The sequence below is a fragment of the Bacillus rossius genome, chromosome 1 (assembly GCF_032445375.1).
Source record: "Bacillus rossius redtenbacheri isolate Brsri chromosome 1, Brsri_v3, whole genome shotgun sequence".
In the NCBI taxonomy this organism is placed as follows: Eukaryota; Metazoa; Arthropoda; class Insecta; order Phasmatodea; family Bacillidae; genus Bacillus; species Bacillus rossius.
Window position 1 is genome coordinate 106,377,547 of NC_086330.1, and position 18,914 is coordinate 106,396,460.

General features: G+C 35.0%; 1 protein-coding gene across 1 annotated transcript in view; it reads right to left on the bottom strand.

The window, feature by feature from the left end:
- Positions 1 to 18,914, bottom strand: part of LOC134541540 (uncharacterized) — a 120,155-nt gene that overhangs the window by 21,999 nt on the left and 79,242 nt on the right. Inside the window, exons 15-16 of the mRNA XM_063385058.1 lie at positions 8,986 to 9,235; positions 6,652 to 6,840 (exon numbers count right to left, since the gene is read on the bottom strand). Coding sequence (XP_063241128.1) covers positions 6,652 to 6,840; positions 8,986 to 9,235 — 439 coding nt within the window. The remainder of the gene's footprint in view (positions 1 to 6,651; positions 6,841 to 8,985; positions 9,236 to 18,914) is intronic.

Consider the following 18,914-nt stretch of genomic DNA (forward strand, 5'->3'; position numbering starts at 1 on the left):
CACGTCGTTTGTTATATTGTGTATATGTTGTATATGTGATTGTGTTACTGTATCTTGACCAGTGTTCTTTGCCGTGTGTTCTTGTTAGCCTACATTGATAAAAATAAAACCACTGTAACTTATGTACTGGTACTTAATCATGCAATTATGTAAATTAAAATTGTTTTCATAGGATAAAATGTCTGTGCTATACAACAGAAAACCAAGAACAATCTCTGTGTTGCTGTAGTTTATGTAATTTTTGTTTTTCATTGTCCTTCTGTTGGTGATCGTTGTGGAAGTAACTGAGAAATCGAGGTCGAGGTAACTCACAGGAATGACTATCGCTCGTTACTAACGCACTAATTACATAATGTATAAAAATTGTGTGCGTGGGTGCCACGCGTATTACAAGTGACATTTAGTTCCGTACTAAATGCCATTTTGTTTACGAAATGCGAACTGTGTTGCTATCAACACTACGTATTTTTTATTTGTACTTGTGGCTGAAATTGGGTATTACTAATTTATATATGAGAAACAAAATTGTTTGTTTGAAACGCAAAAAATTTGGTTCTTTTTTGAAAGAAGTAAATACATCAATGTTATTTTATACACTAAGACTGTATTATGTACGGTGATTATAATTTATTAAAATTGTGATCCATATATACTTAATCGTATAAAATGTGAACTAAGCTACTAAAGAGATTGAAAAAAGAACTGTTGGCGACTTCAGCGTGTATCTTAGAGTGAAAACTACGAACTTATAATTGTCCTGCGAAATATCTTGCTTCGACTATTATGCTGGACCACGAACTTCAGGACGAGGGATAACTAAATCAAGAACCCCATAATTCAAATTTCATAATACCTTGAAGAACCTGGGTATACATGATGATAGTCAAACTCCGAATATAGAGTTGATGTCTAAGGATCTACTGGTTATTTCTACTGCTACCTACCAACAAACGCCGTGACAATGAAGACATTTATGGAGTGTCATGACTATATGTTATGGTTGGACGAATAACACCACGATATCCTTTGACTTATGTTTGGAACTACAGAAGGATTAAAGTGGTATGGAGTTACTGTTAATTGACAGTGTAAATATGTATGTGAAGTGCTTTGAAATATTAGTAGGTAATCCAAACGACGTGCTGATCTGTAGATTTATTCCTGATTAATTAATGTAACATCAATATTATAATATTCAATTTGCTGCACCAATTATTGTGAAGTAATTTTCCATAACTATCATCAATTTAGAAAAGTTTATCGTAAAGTGCTTTACCATAACTGACAAGCCTGTACCAGCTATATTTTGTTTTATTTAACTTTGAGTTCTCTATAATTGATTATGCTAGTCTAGAGTTGGTTTGTATTATCCCAGATAAAGCAAATTAAATGAATTTAAATTAATTTGGAATGTTAATATCTCCGACTTTGATTTTACATTGTTTCTCATAGAGGAAACTGAATCTTGTAATTTGGCGACATGTACTTCATGTTAAATTCAGTGTCACATCCAGAGATTAGAGAAATATACAGATGGAGAATGTCTGACTTTTGACGAGGGGGTTTAGATTATCGTATTTTGTCCGTAGTATTTAAAGATCATCAAAAAAAAATTGGTTGTCTGTAAAGTCGGGTTACGTACGATAGTTTAACGTGACGTCATAACAAAACATTGATGAAATGATTGCATACTTTATGAATAAAATTGAATCATTTTTATTGAATTATCACTATTTTGCATGGATACAAAATGAAATCTACAATTTAATTGATAAATTTACTTTTATTTGCACTCATTAATTCAAATATTTTTATTACTTTAACGAACAGATTATTTTAACTATAACTTTTTGAATGAAAGTGATTGTTTAATTGGAATGTTCAATTGGCTCGATAAAATAGTATATTCCCTTGCACGTCGGTTAGGCGGTTCAACTTGATATTAAAATTTCTAAATATTTTTAAAATTCTCTTTTATGTTTCTTTTTGTTTATTACTCTTTATTTTGGAAAAATGAAAAAAAACCAAAAAAATTAATTAATAAAAAATAGTTTAGTTAAAGTACTAAATTTAAAAGCTACTTTCGAAAAGCCCGCCTTAACCTATTTAATATAATAGTAGATTCATAGGCCAAACGAGTGGAAGATAGATGCGGCACAAGCGTAGAATGAACGTAACGGGACAATGAGTCATGCTTTTTCGTGCGTGCAGCCGGCGTTCATCGATTTATTAGACGTTGTTACGTCAAAAAATTAATTAATAAAAAAATTTGGTTGTCTGTAAAGTCGGTTTTCGGACGATAGTTTAACGTGACGTCATAACAAAACATTGATGAAATGATTGCATACTTTATGAATAAAATTTAATCATTTTTATTTTAATATTAAAAGAATAAATACTTGAAATTATACTAGTAATCAGATTTTTAAAATGCAAGAATAATTAACCTTTATTGCCGAAATTGTTGTTATAAGCATTGAAAACCACATTAACTTTTTTCACTTTATAAACAGTCGACGAAACAGTTCACCTGTAGATGACTTGTAATTAATTTTAAAAACTGGCGTTTAGCTATAAAGTTTAAATATAATTATGAACAAGTTTTCATATTAATAAACTGTAATCAAATATCTAACAATTATATGAATCACTATAATTTTTTAGTCAATTGTAACATAGCCTATTATTACTGCACTGGCCGACAGCGTAACGGAACACAGTGTAACGGAACAAAGAGCGTAACGGGACACAGCGTAACGGAACAATGAGCGCAACGGGACACTTTTTTTGTGCGTGCAGCCGGAGTTCTTCGATGTATTAGACGTCACGTCAAAAATAGTTTAGTTAAAGTACTAAATTTAAAAGCTAATGATTAATTAATTAATAAAAAAATAGTTTAGTTAAAGTACTAAATTTAAAAGCTACTTTTGAAAAGCCCGCCTTAACCTATTTAATATAATAGTAGATTCATAGGCCAATCTAGTGGAAGAGAGATAGATGCGGCGCAAAGGTACAATGAGCGTAACGGGATAATGAGTCATCCTTTTTCGTGCGTGCAGCCGGCGTTCATAGATTTATTAGACGTTGTTACGTCAAAAATTAATATTTGCACTTATAGAAATTATTAACTAATTTGGAAAATATCTATCATAGTTCCTAGTTTCCCATTACAACTATTCGAAATGTATTCAAGTTAAAGTGCGGTATGTATTATAACACCATTTTTACTTTTGTGATTATAATATATTAATATGAAACAAGACTAAATAGGATGAGTGAATCGCTGGAGTGTACATATATACGTATGCGTAGCACTGTGGCTGTGGCTCGCATCGGTTGTTGTGCGTCCGTGGCCTTGGGAAGGGTTTATCTTGACAAGGGGCCCGCAAGGTGGGGGGAAGAAAGGTAACACCTCCCGAATGGTGTGGAGAAGACAGTACGAGAGCGATAACCGACACTTTTTTTGTCTCCTCCTTTTGCTCTCTTCGCGGTCACACACACACACACCCAAATGCAGATGCCAGGCGCGAGCTGAGATCTTGCTGCTCTGATGAACGCTCTTAAACGTGAACATTTTTCAAGCTTTTGCAGAACTTTCAAGAAAATGTTGGTCTTGGATAATCATTCAAACTAATTTTTATAGTGACCTGTTTGATTTATCAATCTAAGTCGCCTGCTCACTTAGCTTCATAAACTGTCACCTTTCATACTGGAAATTATTCTTGCTCATTGTTTCCAGAACGTTTAACCATGACAATCATTTTCATGAACCTTCATTTTTAGTATGCCAGCACCTACATGTGCATAAGAAAGTATAGGCCGTGTGGTCACGTTCAGTGCCTACCTAGAGAATCATTACCGTAATTATTTTGGACATGTAAAAAAATAAAATGTCTTACCTATAATGTAAATTTTAAAGCTGAGTTAATCTTTCCAGAATGGTTAAATGCTCAAGTGAGCAATGGTGCTTTAAAATTATAGAAGACATTGCTTGTTTAGCTGAATAAATACTGAGGTGGTCGTAACTGTTACTTAGTTTGAAGGAAATAATTCATTTGGCAGCCAATTGAGAAATTTGTAAATGAGAAACAAGAGAATTTCCTAAAAAGAGTGTTCGGTATGCATAAACTTCTTGTCTTGTAAGTCCTAACAAAAAGGAGAAACAAAGTAAATTTCGTTAAATAATGTATAATAGCGACCATAAAAATATTTTGCTTCAGTGGTAAGCAAAATTAAATTCTGTGTTTTGTTGTTTTAAAAGTGTGTGTGCATTAAATCAAATAGTATAAATGCCTGTCTAGTTAAAAATATAAAGCTTATGTAAATTTTTTGTGCGTCACAGGTAAAACCAATTTGTGTGTAATTCTACTAAACTTGTTTAAATAATCTGTTGTCGTTTACTGTATCGGATTTGTAAAATTATTTCTATTTAAGCATTTGTTTCTCTTAAGTACCTCTCTAAAGGCCATCTACATACTTTTAAGATTGTTGGACTTTTCTGCAAACAGTTTTGAAAAAAATTTTGTGATGTAAAAATATTTGTGTTTGAAATGTCTATTATACCGTACAGTTTTTTATTTTTTTTATTTGTATTTCTTGGAAGTAAATCGTGCGCACGTTGGTTTAATTTATAGTGCTCTTTTTAAATTTCTTTGTCTTTTATAACATAATGAACATTGTCTATTGGTGTGAAACAAAATGTATGAATAACATGTGAAATAAATACATGTTTTTTAATGTGTAATTATGTAACGATTTCTTGTATAGTGTCTTTTTCTACCACGTCCCAATAAAATATATGCTACCTGCATGATAACTCATTGCCATGACACAAGTGAAACAATTATAAAGGAGATTATTCCATCTTATAAAGTCACGAACACTTTTTTTTTAAATAATATATAAGATGTATGTATTTCGAAACGCTTTTACAACTATCATTGACAGATGCGAGTTATAAAAAATACATAACATTGATTCGGAAAATATATTTAACTTCGGCAAGATTTGTTTGCAGAATAAGGTAAGTTCATGTTTCTTGGAGGATATGTAACGTTTAATATCCACGTGACTTCGAAAATTACGATGTAATGTCACTTTTCCCATTTCATGTAAAAGTTTGTGTTTTTAGCAAAAACAAAGTAATGCATTTTATCTTTTTTTCTACTTATGAACTACTAAACACGCGAAAAAAATATGCTACCATTACGATAAACATACTTTTCGCGTTATTTGACATTTGAGTTGAATGAAACGTTGTGTGTAGCAACTGCTAGCTCGCGCGGCGCTCCGCTCGTACGGGGTAGGCAGGCAGGCAGGTAGCAATGCTGTCGAGACATCCCGACCCGTACCGCGCCGTCATGAGGAGGGAATGACCATGGAGTGAGGGAGGGTAAACCGAGCCCATCCCCTCCACCGACATCATTTCGCCAGGACGCGCTCCTAGTAGGCCACTCCTCCAAGGCTAAACTCCGCCCAGGCTAGAAGTATTTTGTGCTGCTCGCGCCGGATTCTGAGTAGCCGCTTCCCTATATACCACTCTTAACATGTTAGCTACTAGACTTTAACCTAAGTGAGTGAATGTTTATTTATAATTTAGTGTAGGCCTACATAACGTGTGGTGCATGTCAGTTGTGCACATGCAACTAAATTGTCATTCTATATGATAAACAACAGTTTTATTTACAGAACAATATATTTTGAAAGTGATATCTACAGTAAATCTTGATTATTTAAAAATTTCTCATTCTCGTCTTGTTTCTCGCGAGCAAAATATTTTCTTTCACGAAAATTTCTCGAGGCCTAAATCTCATTCTCGCACAACACTATTATTTAGTTATAATATTTTAAAAATTTTAAATGTTGATCTTGTTATTGTAATTGTCACTGGTGTAACCAGCCATGTGTTAATAATTTTTTTAATGTTTATTTTTCCCCCAAGCTTGGTAATGTTTACAAATGATTATTGTTAACTATAATACTCATTTTACATCTGTAAGTTAAGTATATGCATGATATTATTTAAAATAAAAATGGCCTGAACCGAAGTAGGTATATATGTAATTTTTTAAATAAAATAAGTTCCTTTCATTAGTTAATCATTCTCTTGGTAAGATCTGTTGGTTGTAAGAGCTAAGTGATGAGCCAGTCGGCGCATGTTTTCTCTGCTTATTTATTTCTTTACACATACAAAACAGTGTCATTGAGCCTAAGGTCCTGGGGCTTCCCTGTTGTGTCCCCCCACGAGGTTAACCTAGCTGACTGAGGTGGACATGGCAGATCGCGCACATAAATACATTTGATGTTTATTGTTTATGTCTGAAAACTGAAAAGGTTATCAGAAGTTTCTAAGATTTCAAGATGTTAATTAAAAATTAAGTCGACGGGCAGATAATTAATTTTGCGCAAGAAATAATGCTGTAATTTGTAACCTGCAAGAGTGTTCACGACCATGTAAATGACCGGACTCCAGGTTACAACAACGCCGGTTCCGGTTCCGGGTCATTAATGCCGAGAACCGCTGAAAACTAGAACCGAGAACCGGGACCGACCCATCCCTACTTCCCACACATTGTTAAGTTATAACCAATCACTCTTGCACACTGGTGAATAACTCCTCCGAGTTAATAATTCTTTTCAGTTCGGACTCACCCCTTCCATCCTTTGCCCCAGGATCTTCAGTGCTTCCTGGAGGTGCCTGCTCCGTGGGTGGAGGCAGAAACTCGAACATTCCCAGGCATAGGTGCGGGGAATGTTACCCGGTGATGTGTCTGGCCTCCACTGAAGATTGCTGGCTGCTACTTTATTCTGTGGTGCCAAGATGTCTTCAAAACCAAATTCCTTTTCGAACAGACACATGAAAATGTCACGTAAAATTAAAATCACTCTCGTAATCAAGCATTCAAAATAATTTTAGGTAAAAACAAAATTAAAATGCTTACTGTAGGTTGCAAGTAGGTTGTACATTTGTAATAACACAAATTTTTAGATATAACTTATTTTTAATTTTCAGAAAGGTTACATCAAGAGTCCTAATAAATCAGAAGTGAAATCAGAAAAAAAAGGTGGGGATCAGTTTTTGTTTTTTAAAATCTTTCCAAAATAGTCAACCCTAGCAAAAATAAAAAACTAAACAGCATTTAAAATCCTACAAAAAAAGGCCTTTTCACTTTCTTAACCTCAAATAGTTTTCAACATATCACTTTAAACATAACATATTTAATTTGTATCCCCTCGTGATGATTTCTCTAAGGATGCCGAAAATTGTGTTTCCCCTATTTATTAGCTTTCTTACATAAAATGACAATAAAAGAGTACAATAAAAATGGAAAACAGGGCAGGAAATGTGTGTTTCAATTTGGTATAATATGGTATATGCTATAGACCACAGTTTTTCAATTCCAGGGTGTTGAACAGTCACAGTATGATGTTATACTGGAAATATACAGTAGAATCTCGTTATAGCGAGCACGGTAATAGCGAGAACACGGCTATAACAAGGTATTTTTGAGGAATTTACGACGTGATCGCTTGAAGCGCGCTTTTGTTATTTGTCTGCTTTATCTCCACCCCTCTCGCTCGCCACTAGACATCTTGCCGTTGACGCCTGTCACATTCTTCAGCCTTGCAGTCGCCACCTAAGTGCGTGGCTTTAAAAATAGAATCCCGTCCTTTCTTTCTTTTATCAAACTTTCGTTAGTTATCTGTGCCGTGTGAAGACAAAGTTTGAGATTGGAACAGAAACAACGTAAGAAAGTATTTTTTACAAATTAGAAATATGTATGTTTTTGTTTTTAAAATCAAGTAATTTCGCGTTTTTTTTTTTTGGTTGTTATCTTAAAAGAGATAATATTAAAAAGCCGCTCTAATGAGATTTAATTGTTTCTTGGTTAACAAAAACTATTAATTATCAAATATTGTTAATTGTTTATATTCTATTTATTATTTACGCGACGACATACTGTACGCGTACGCAATACGACTGGATTCGTTGCTGCAAAATAACATAACATGTTATGCGGTACCAGAAGTAACGAGTAACGTAACGATAGTAACGAGTACTAATTGTTATAGTAACAAATACATACGGGTACACATTTTTTCGTTACTTTTACACCTCTAGTAGGCACTACCGTATTTATTTCCGAATCGCTGGGGCAGTTTTCATTTAACTTTTGTTTCGATCAGTTGTTGGGGTATCTGTCCGGCAAAGGGGTGGTGATGGTTTGAGTTTAATCCCAAATTTATTTTCTAAAAACGTTTACAGGTTTTTTTAAATGAAAAAAGTATAGTTTTCCAGTGTCTATTTCGTTTGAGGCGTATGAGCGTTGCCGCAGCCGCACTCCTGCTTTTTTGTAAGGAATTAAATATTCGCGCTACACTAGCACCACCTGTTAGCAACATCCCGAACCAACATGGCCACCAGCAGACAGCTCGCGTCACAATAGATAGCAGGACAATGCTGCGTCGGCTATACTTACGTGGCGTGGTAGGGTATTCTGGTTATTTTGACGCAATCGGTGATCGCATCCGTACTTATGGGGTATCGTTTTAAAGAGAATTCACACATCTGCTCACAGAAATTAAGATTTCGTTAATATAACCTGTTATTTTCCAATTATACAGGTTTAAACACAATTTTTATGCTATTTTCTGTTAATTTTTATTTTTTGGGGGCCAAAATTTGTCCAATTCGGTTATAGCGAGGACACGGTTATAGCGAGGATCAAACCCGGAACCGTGACATCTCGCTATAACGGGACTCTAGTGTACTTCTAAAACTTTTATCAATCTGTTTGTTAGTTTAGGTTTCTTTTCTTCTTACTACGAAACTCAACTGCTTGAAATAACTGCCTTATACAAGATGAAACATAAGGATCATTCTGTCAATTATTCAAATATAAATCAAAATAAATAAATTATAACAAATATTTTTAATATTAAATTTATAAAATTAATGGAAATGTTATCCAGCAATTGGCACACCTTGACACCGCCCCAGAACACGACGCAGAGGACTGCTCCGTCCTCGCTCGCGAGGTACGCCTCGTCGCAGCCGGCGGCACTCGCAACGCACACCACCACGCCCACGACGTCCAGTTCCCCAAACGGCGGGCAGAAGTCCTTCTCCGAGGCTCGACCGAGGGGTGTCGCCTTCCTCCGAGGGTAAGGGACACTGCGTGCAACCGGCTGGTACGCTGTCTGCTTGCTCGCCGACAGCTGAAGCTCCAAGCCCCTGAAGAATATGGCACATGTAAATCTGTTAAGTGTTTATGTACAAGGACAAATATCACACAAAAGACCAGAGTAATAACAAAGTTACAATTTAGAACAAGACGTTCACTGATAAATAACCTAACTGCTAAAATATGTTTAAGCACCCATATTATAACTAGGGCTGGTCCAATAACCACTTTTCCGATACCGATACTCTAATACCACCACTGAAACCCCGATACCACCACCAATACCCGAGACCATCACTGATACCTGATACCACCAATGATAACCCAATACAACTACCATTGCCTGATACTACAATCACCATTTATAATTACTGGCCACACTTAATAAGAAAGTAGTTGTAACATACTTATTTATAAATTTGTTGGTGAATACCATAATTTTATTATCACAGTATTTACCTGAACATAATACAATGATTTTTAGCAAAACTTTGGAATCTGAAAGTAAGGATCGCATTATAATCGCAAACCTTAAAATAATATTCAAACTTTCATCTGAAACAATTTTTTATACAACCAACCATTGCAGCAAAGGGTTAAAAAATTTAGGTTAAAGGATTTCATAACTCCCTTATTAGGTAAACTATAGAATCTATATAAATTGTAAAATTCCTAAAAATTATCTAATACAAAATGTTGGAATAAAAAATAAATATAACTTTCGTACCATGTACACTAATGAATCTGTTATAATTTATTTTAACTTCCTAAATATCATTTGATACAAAACATTTGTCTAAAGTTAATTTTTATGTAGCCAATCATTACCTCAAAGGGTAAAAAAGTAAAAATAAAAAGGTTGAAACTAGGCCTACGCGACTATTTTAATCTTTGAATTCGAATACAAATAATAAACTATTCGTATTTGATTCGACCTCGAATACTTACACTTCGAAATAAAGAATATTTTTTTGCCTTCGAATACTTACACTTCGAAATAAAGAATATTTTTTTGCCTACGAATACCTTGTGAGTTTGTTCACTGCTGAGATTAAGTTATTTGTGCAATATAAATACCCTATTTTGATATTTAATGGGACTTCATTATCAAAAACATAAACAATAAGTGACATTTTTGCAGATATGCAGGTACAACTGTTGCCGATTCCGAACCGATACAGCAGAAAACAAATTTTGGTAAATATTTACTTGGGCGGTATTTCCGAAAAAAAATGTTAAAAATCCGAAAATACCTTTATTATATGCTCTTCAAATTCCTCTTTTCATTAAAAGCGGCGGAGATTAGAAATTCCAAATACTTTAGGAGATATCGAATTTTTAAATTTCAGCACAAAACCAGCGCATTCCTGTGGCGTGCGTGCACCATTGTTTCTTGTTTACGTACGAGTATCTATTTTTTTTATTGGATAATGATGTCACGTGATTGTTCGTGATAGGCCAGAATTCAAATGAACTAATACGTGATTATTTAGTTCAATTATTGTTTAAAACGGTGTTTAATTACCGCCTCCAACTTAGGTGAGTTTTTAACGTTTCTAATTTTAAAGTCTTATTTGTTATTTTGATATTGTTGCGCAAGTAATAAGTAACAAAAAAATTTACGTGAGTTGTTACTGTACATCCTTTGTTACGGGTTTGTTAGGTAAGGTCAGTTACATTATAAATAATTTAAAACTAAAGAATAATTAAAATTAATTCACATTATTTTTAATATCACCTTAGTTTGAAAGTATTTATAATGTAACTGACCTGACCTAATCAACCATTTTAGTTTACTGTTCACCCTCTGTCCGGGTTTGTTTGGTCAGGTCAGTTACATTAAAAATATTTTAAAACTAAACAGCCATTAAAATTAATTCACAAAATAATTGTTAATGTCGGCTTAGTTTGAAAGTATTAATAATGTAACTGACCTGACCTAATCAACCATTTTATTAATTACGCATTCACGATTCACGTTTCACGAACACACGGCAAAATAACAAAAATGGCGCCGCTCGAATGGTTCCACAGGTCTTGTATTGCAAAATTAAAAAATTCGATATCTCCTAAAGTATTTGGAATTTCTTATCTCCGCCGCTTTTAATGAAAAGAGGAAGTTGAAGAGCATATGATAAAGGTATTTTCGGATTTTTAACATTTATTTTCGCAAATACCGCTCAACTACATATGATGAAATTTAAAAATTTGATATCTCCTAAAGTATTTGGAATTTCTTACCTCCGCCACTTTTAATGAAAAGAGGAAGTTGAAGAGCATAAAATAAAGGTATTTTCGGATTTTTAACAATTTTTTTTGGAAATACCGCCCAAGTAAATATTTACCTAAATTTTGGTTAAAATATTTTTATAAATTTACTAAATTACCCAAAATAACTCATTCTAAGGAAAGCATGCAATGCAAAATGCAAATGTACTTTAGTGTATAAACAGAACATAATATACCTTTATCTAATGGAGGTAGAAAATTTTATTTTTTAATACATAATTATATAAAATAACATTATTTTATAACTAGCTGCCCGACCCGGCTTCGCACGGCTATACTAATGGAAAAAAATTAAGCCACATCTCCCATTTACAGTAATGGTAAATAAAAAAAATTCAGTGAAAATTTATTATAATGCTGTATAATGTACCGGAGAGAAAATTAATAGCACCGATGGTTTCCCGACTCGTGCACGCAACGTACAACTGATGTACCCATACTTCGCTACGGCAGTCTACAGGCAGATCACTCTTGCGCCGCTCATTATACATGCCCCTCCTTGTGGGTACGCCACTGCCGCGCGATGCCCGTTGCCATGGAGACGCAGAAGGTATGAACAATGCAAAATCCTGTTCTCATGCAGACAAAGTACCCACTGTTGCCTGGTTTTAACCACCCATGGGATCTAATTTTCGGAAAATGTCATCCTGCGTAATATAAGGAACATTACTCTGAAGTTCCAAGTCTGTAAAATATATATACTTGAAAAAAAGGGCAATAAAAAACAAATTAAACACAGAGAGAGAGGGAAAAAAAACAATAGTTTAGGTTTGCGATTTAAAGTGATAAAAAGTATTTAAATACTAATTGAACTCTTATGAGGGTACTGATTGCTTCGTTGTTAATATCACACGTTTTTTTTTACTTGTATGGGAAAATTAAGAATGATAAGGCATCTAGTGCATGGCAACAATGTTAGTAGGCATTAGGAAATAAACTTCTAGCGCAGGGTGGCCACTATATTTGTGATAAAAAATTCCAGGTTTTTTCCAGGTTTTTCCAGGTATTTTCAAGATTTTCCAGGTTTTGCAATATATATACGAAATGACATGTTTTTATTTATGTAATACATGATACAAAGCACACATTTTAAAACATGGAACTGTATAGTACTAAATATAAAACAAAAATGCACAAAATGTGATACATACCCAACTAAAAAAACAGGTGGCAGTTTACTAAATATATATTTGCCACATAACTTTAACCTTTTTTGTGTTTAAAAATTTCTTCGTCTATGAGAGCGGTCTGTTTTAAGGCATCACTCATTATTTTGACTTTTTTTGCCCTAAGTTCCCTGAGTTTTTTTTTTTTTTTTTTTTTTTTTTAACCAAATATATTTGGTATATTTTGTGCGTATTAAACAGGGCACAACACTGGCCGGCTGGTGGTTGTTTTCATTCAAAACGTGGCTAAAGAACTTGCATGGATCAGGTTGAAAACATCAGGCTATACGTGTAAGATATAAGGAATCTTATTAGTGTCATGAATTGAGAAATGTTTTTCGAGTAGATACACACATCGACCTACCGGATGCTCGCCCGAGTCTTGTTTTAACTGTCGCAGCGATGTTTATTTTGACAGCTCAAGCAATTATCTTTTCCCGTGAGTTGATAGAAAAAGGTCGCTTCACAAAGCATAAAAAAAGGAGCTACGCCACTTATTCCCCACGCAGGAAACACACTGGCTGCTGTCTGTCATCCCCCGCATTTCCCCCTTCCTTTCTTCTAACATTCCACGTCCCGCCTCTCGCGCGAGCAATAACGAAGCGATGTAGCAGTTGCACCTAGGGTTACCAGACGTCCGGCAAAAGGAGGACATGTCCTCCTTTTTATGTATTTTTTTTGCGTTCGGCCGGATTTTCCTTAATGCTCCAAAATGTCCGGCTTTTTTATAAAGTGAGATAATTCCTGCAGTTACACTCTGAGTAAAGCGCGCACTGTCCGCAGAGTCATCCCACAAGTAAGTAGTTCTATGACAGCTGGACAGGTAGCAGCACATGCAGAAGCACGTGTTTTTAATATGCTGTATATGCGTAGTTTGTTTGATTCTTTATACTGAAACTGTATTAAATGCCAAAACATTGTAAAATATCGTACTCCATTGGAATTAATTCATGGCTTTTAAAAAAAAAATATATTGTCCTCCTTTTTAGTGAAATGTCCTCCTTTTGCGAGATGAATGTCCTCCTTTTTTATTATCAGTGTCTGGTAACTCTAGTTGCACCACACATTGGGTCGTGTTTATGCTTTGCTGGTGACCGCAGGAGGTCCAACATGCTTTTATTCGGTATATATGATCTTTCATTGCGTTTTTTTTTTTAAATATTTTTTTCTGTTTTTCACATTTTGGTCAAAATTTCCAATTTTTTTACGGTTCCCGAGAATGTACTCGTAAAATCACTGCTTCGTTAAATCCGGTGTTCGTGAAATCGGGGTTCTGGTGTACATAATAATTATATGTTTAGTATTATTATTTTACAAATTTTAAGTGAACATAGCATTACCGACGTTAAAGGTAAGTGCGGAAGGTTTATCGGCCGGCCTCAACACGCTGCGAATATTCATAAAAAAACGTGCAGTGTCGTTAGTTACTGGACATATTTGACAGTTTATTGATAAGCGATGGATTACAAGACGTCGTAGTTTATAACACCGCTAAACCGTTGGAAGCTACTAGTATAAATTAAAGTACTAATAAAACTTTGTTACAGGAAGCGTGGGCTTCATCCTGAGCAGGTTGAGTGGAAACAAAATTCTGTAACTTGCAGGTTTCTTGATTGGTTATTTATAACTCTATTGTAATTCTTAGATTTGGCATGGCTTGTAAATGCTCCCCTACCCATCGTATCGATCTTGAAACTTTTATTGCATATCTTGCATCTCACACAAGTTCTGTCTTTCGCATCCTCAGTAGCCCATGGAACCTCAAGACTCATAACGACAGGAATACCTAGTAGACATTGCCGCAATAGCTTCCTAACAAACTGCACAGCGTAAGACTAAAACCGCTCGAAGACTTGTACTGAACAGAACAAATTAGAACAAAACCCCGTGTTGCACGCCGTAGTGCAGTTCATATTCCCCCTCCCCCTCCGCCTCTTAGTGACGTATTGCGTCTATGAGGAAAGAAGAAACATGACACGCCTGGGAACACTACAGTCGCTGCCAACATGATACTGTACAGATTTGCTGCGTGATTATCAGACGCCGCGATGTACGTCTTATATAAGTTGTGCGCATTTACACCGCAGCATTTGCCCAGGAAAGAAATAAAATTCCAGACAGTTTCCCGGTTTTACCCGGGCCCTTTCAAATTCCCGACATATTCCCGGTTTTTCCCGTTTTCCCGGTTTGGTGGCCACCCTGCTAGCGCCTGCGGCATTGTCAACACACACTTCGTACGTGTACTGCATGTTGTATCAAACCCCCTCCAACGCATTTGATTCTAAACTGGACTTTAAGTAAGGATCCCTAATGTTATTGATAATATAATATAGTCTATAGCCTTCCTCGATAAATGTACTATCCAACACTGAAAGAATTTTTCAAGTCGGACCAGTGGTTCCTGAGATTAGCGCGTTCAAACAAACAAACTCTTCGGCTTTATAATATTATTACATTAGTATAGATTGGTGACTATGAAAAATAATAATCCACAAAATACTTAGTATAAAATAGTTAATTTAAAATGTGCAAAACTGCGAGACTTTGTACATGAAACAGAAAAAGTAATTTATGTTAAGTATATTATTTGGTTATTATATTTTTTAATTTAATTTTAAAAACTTTACATAAGTTAATTAAAAAATGTCTCCAACACAATATTAAGAACATTTCTTTGCAGTTAAAGAAAGTGATATTTTCCGTTGTTTGTAGTGGTAGCAATGCTCTAAATAATCAAGTTTTGTTCTTATCTAACTTTATCGTCTGGTGATATATTTATTTACAATGTATTAGAGTCTAGAATTATTAAAAGATACGCTGTTTAAGTTTGATATGTACGGCTGGCACATGTAGCTAAGAAATAATGTGAGTTAAAAGTATGTAGTAGTAAGAAAAGTGAAAACAGTACGGGGAGTTTTAGGTTGTGACAGGCAATTTAATTTTTTGGTAATATCAGCCGAAAATTACCATGAATAGGCAGAAACGCCAATCCAACTGAATATCTGCAAAATCTTCTTCTACCGATTTGTATCGGCACAGCTCTATATTTTAAACGTGGAACAAGTATTCAAAGTTTTTTTTTCTCACTACTACAGGGTTCGTACTCCATTGCTAGCATGACAAATAAGGACTTCTAAGGACTTCTAAGGACTTTTTAAAAGCATTTTTAAGAACTATTTACGGGATTTAAAAAATTTTACAGCAGAAAAAATGGGCAACGAAAACACACAACTTGAAAAAAATATATAATCTTGTGTACTTACCACACAGAAGATGATTTAACTCCTTAGTTCCCAATCAGTAGAAAGAGATCATAAGTAAAAAAGTACCCTAATAATTATTTACATAAGTAGTAGAACACTGTTAAAAAAAAGATTCCTTGTGCAAAAAAAAATTATAAAACATTATGGACTAAAACACTTGACACTATTTCACCACTCTTGACAGTTCACTTATTTCGGTTCCAATATCAGAGAGCTCCCTTTTCTTTTCAGAAATTTCTTTTCTAATTGTATTGCACTTAATGAAAAGTCCTATGTCTCTGAAGATTCCGCTTTCTGTGCAAGAGTATCAATAGACTTCTCAGATTCTTCTATGTCCTTTTCCAAGCATATCTTCTTCCTTTTAAATTTTTCAAGCTGATCAAACATTACCTTCCTCTTTTCCTGTTCACTCTCTGTATTTTTCTGAGAACGTTGATCCTCTAAGTACTGCATGTATCTGGATCGAGCAGACGAAGCTGACATCCTAAGCTCTTTTGTTATTGGCACATCATAGATGGTACCACAATACATTATGTAGTCATAAACTGTGCGACGGGACACCAATGAAGTTTCTTTCAAGTTCTCTACTTCAGAAGCTTTATTCACAGAAAAACCTCTTTCTACTGAAGCTTGTCCATGTGACAAAATCAACAGCATTTTAATTACATTCCAAACCTTTTCGTATGCTGCGCCTATAAAGAAGCCACTAAGAAATGTGTCTAGGCCTTCTTTCCGGTCAAAATTCAAAAACTCGCAGTGTGAATGTTTGACAACATTCTCCATAAAGTCTCCAAACTGAATCAAAATCTCGTCACAATCTTCAGGCAAAATCTTCTTCTTTTGGACAAAGTACGTCAGAACGCTTTTCATTTTGCTATTGCAGCCAACAGAATCTTTAGCCATTAGAGAAGGGTCTATACATGAAGCATTTTGCACAAGAGAGAAATTCACTGGACACTTGGCCATCAAGCTCTTCAGCATAGTCAAAATAAAATTTTGACATTCATGCTTCAAAACAACTACTTGCTTTTCTTTTACATGTTCCTTGAAGAGTTTCTCTTTCAACAATTTGTCGGCAACAAATCCTAAACTCATATCACTTGGCGAAGCATGGAATTTCTTGCATGAAAAATCAAACTTACACAAATTATCAACTGTAGACACACACTCATCAATATGTGCAGGTTTCAGAACATTGTACAGCTGTGTACACTTCTTAACTAGCTGTAAAATATCATTAGCAAAGAAAGGCAGCAATGGTTTGTCACTTTGGTACTGTTCTAAAAATGGTTTTACAATTTTTGCCAATGAGATAAAAAAATTTAACTTCACTGTCATTAGTTTGTCTTTTGTTGCCTCAGCTACAATCCCAAATGACTTGCATGACACTTTTGGCAAAGTCCCCTTTTCAACTTTTTTGACATACTGTGAAACATCCTCCCAAATTAGCAATGCCCTTTCAGCTGCAGGAACATTTTCTAGCCAGCGGCAACAACAAAACTTCACAGGCATCTTCTGTGTTTTGGATTCCTTTAAAAAGTCTTCTCTTCTTGCTGGGGCATCTTTCAGCAATGAATAAAGGGAGACAAGAACAGAAGATATATGCCACTCTGTGGCTGTTTCACCTTTCTTGAATGCATTATTCAAAATGTGAAGACCACAACTCCCAATGTCCATGCATTCAAAATTATATTCTTTTCTGAGGTCTTCCTGCAAACGTTTGTAGAACTTCCAGTTTACAGATGGCCCATCCATAGACAATTGAATCAGTTTGGATAAATCCAATTTCTGTGTGGAACAGTAAAAATTCTTCAGCAAATCTTCCGCTGTGGCATGTCCAATGAATGCTGATGTAACATACCGTGTTCGGACTGTGTTGTCCGTGTGCCAGAACCTAATGTGAATGTCCATTTGTTTCTGCTGAGTACTTCTATTTAATGTCTCATCAAAAAATAACACGTAGTGGCTGATTTCTTGACAATACTTGAATAGAAGTGTTTGAAAATGGGGTGCCAAACCAAAATGACACAAATATGCAACTTTTTTTTCACCACAAGAAAACTGTTGGGCTATTGAACTGTCTGGGAACATTAAGGAAAAAAGTTTTGAAGACTCCTCAGATGACTTGTAGGAGAAGTGACTCTGAACACAATTCAAAGTCCACAAAATTTCTGCATCAAGTACTTCTTTTCTAGAAGCAAAGGAATCCAAAGAAGTACTTAGATGTACGGTTGGCAAATCACATGCTTGAACAGTTGGAGCTGTAGCAGTTGAGGTGGAAGCAGTTGTATCACTTTTGTTCTCAAGCACTGTTGCTTTCCGACTGAGAAAATCACCTAATCCTAGTGACCGACTCTTCTCCTCCATCAATGAACAGTGTTTTGCTCCTACAAAAAATATAGTATTGTATGACAATCATATTCAAAACGTTTTGAAATAGTAAAGTGAATTCGGAGGTTATCCTTTCAGCCAAGTACATCGGCTGAGAAATAATATTGAAAATCTTTTTAAGTAGTAATTCATATTAAAAATACTTTAAAGTTTTCTTACTTTTAACAAAAATTAATGATACAAGCAATCATGTCTTGTATGCCTTTATAATTTGCGTAAGTAATACTCTTAAAACATTGAAAACCACGTGTTTGTTCAAAGTCGATAAGTGAACCAAGCTTATGTATAATGAAGTATAATATTAATTTTAAAAATATTAATAAATACACGAAAATGTTACACTCACCTGACATGTGTGCTTTCAAGGCCGATTCGCCCATTCGGCCTATATCGAAAACTTTTCCGCACGGCCGACATCTTGCTTTATGCTTGTCTGTCGTTTCCCGGGACAGCCACAATTTATAACTTTCTTTATCAAGCCATAAATTATTAAAAATGCACTTCCCTGGCATGTTAGCGCACAAACATTACACCTTGGCCTACGTAAAAATGCACATACACACGTGGATCAAAGTACAGAGCGGAGAGCGCACACGCAGAACGTTGGCAACAGCAGAGTG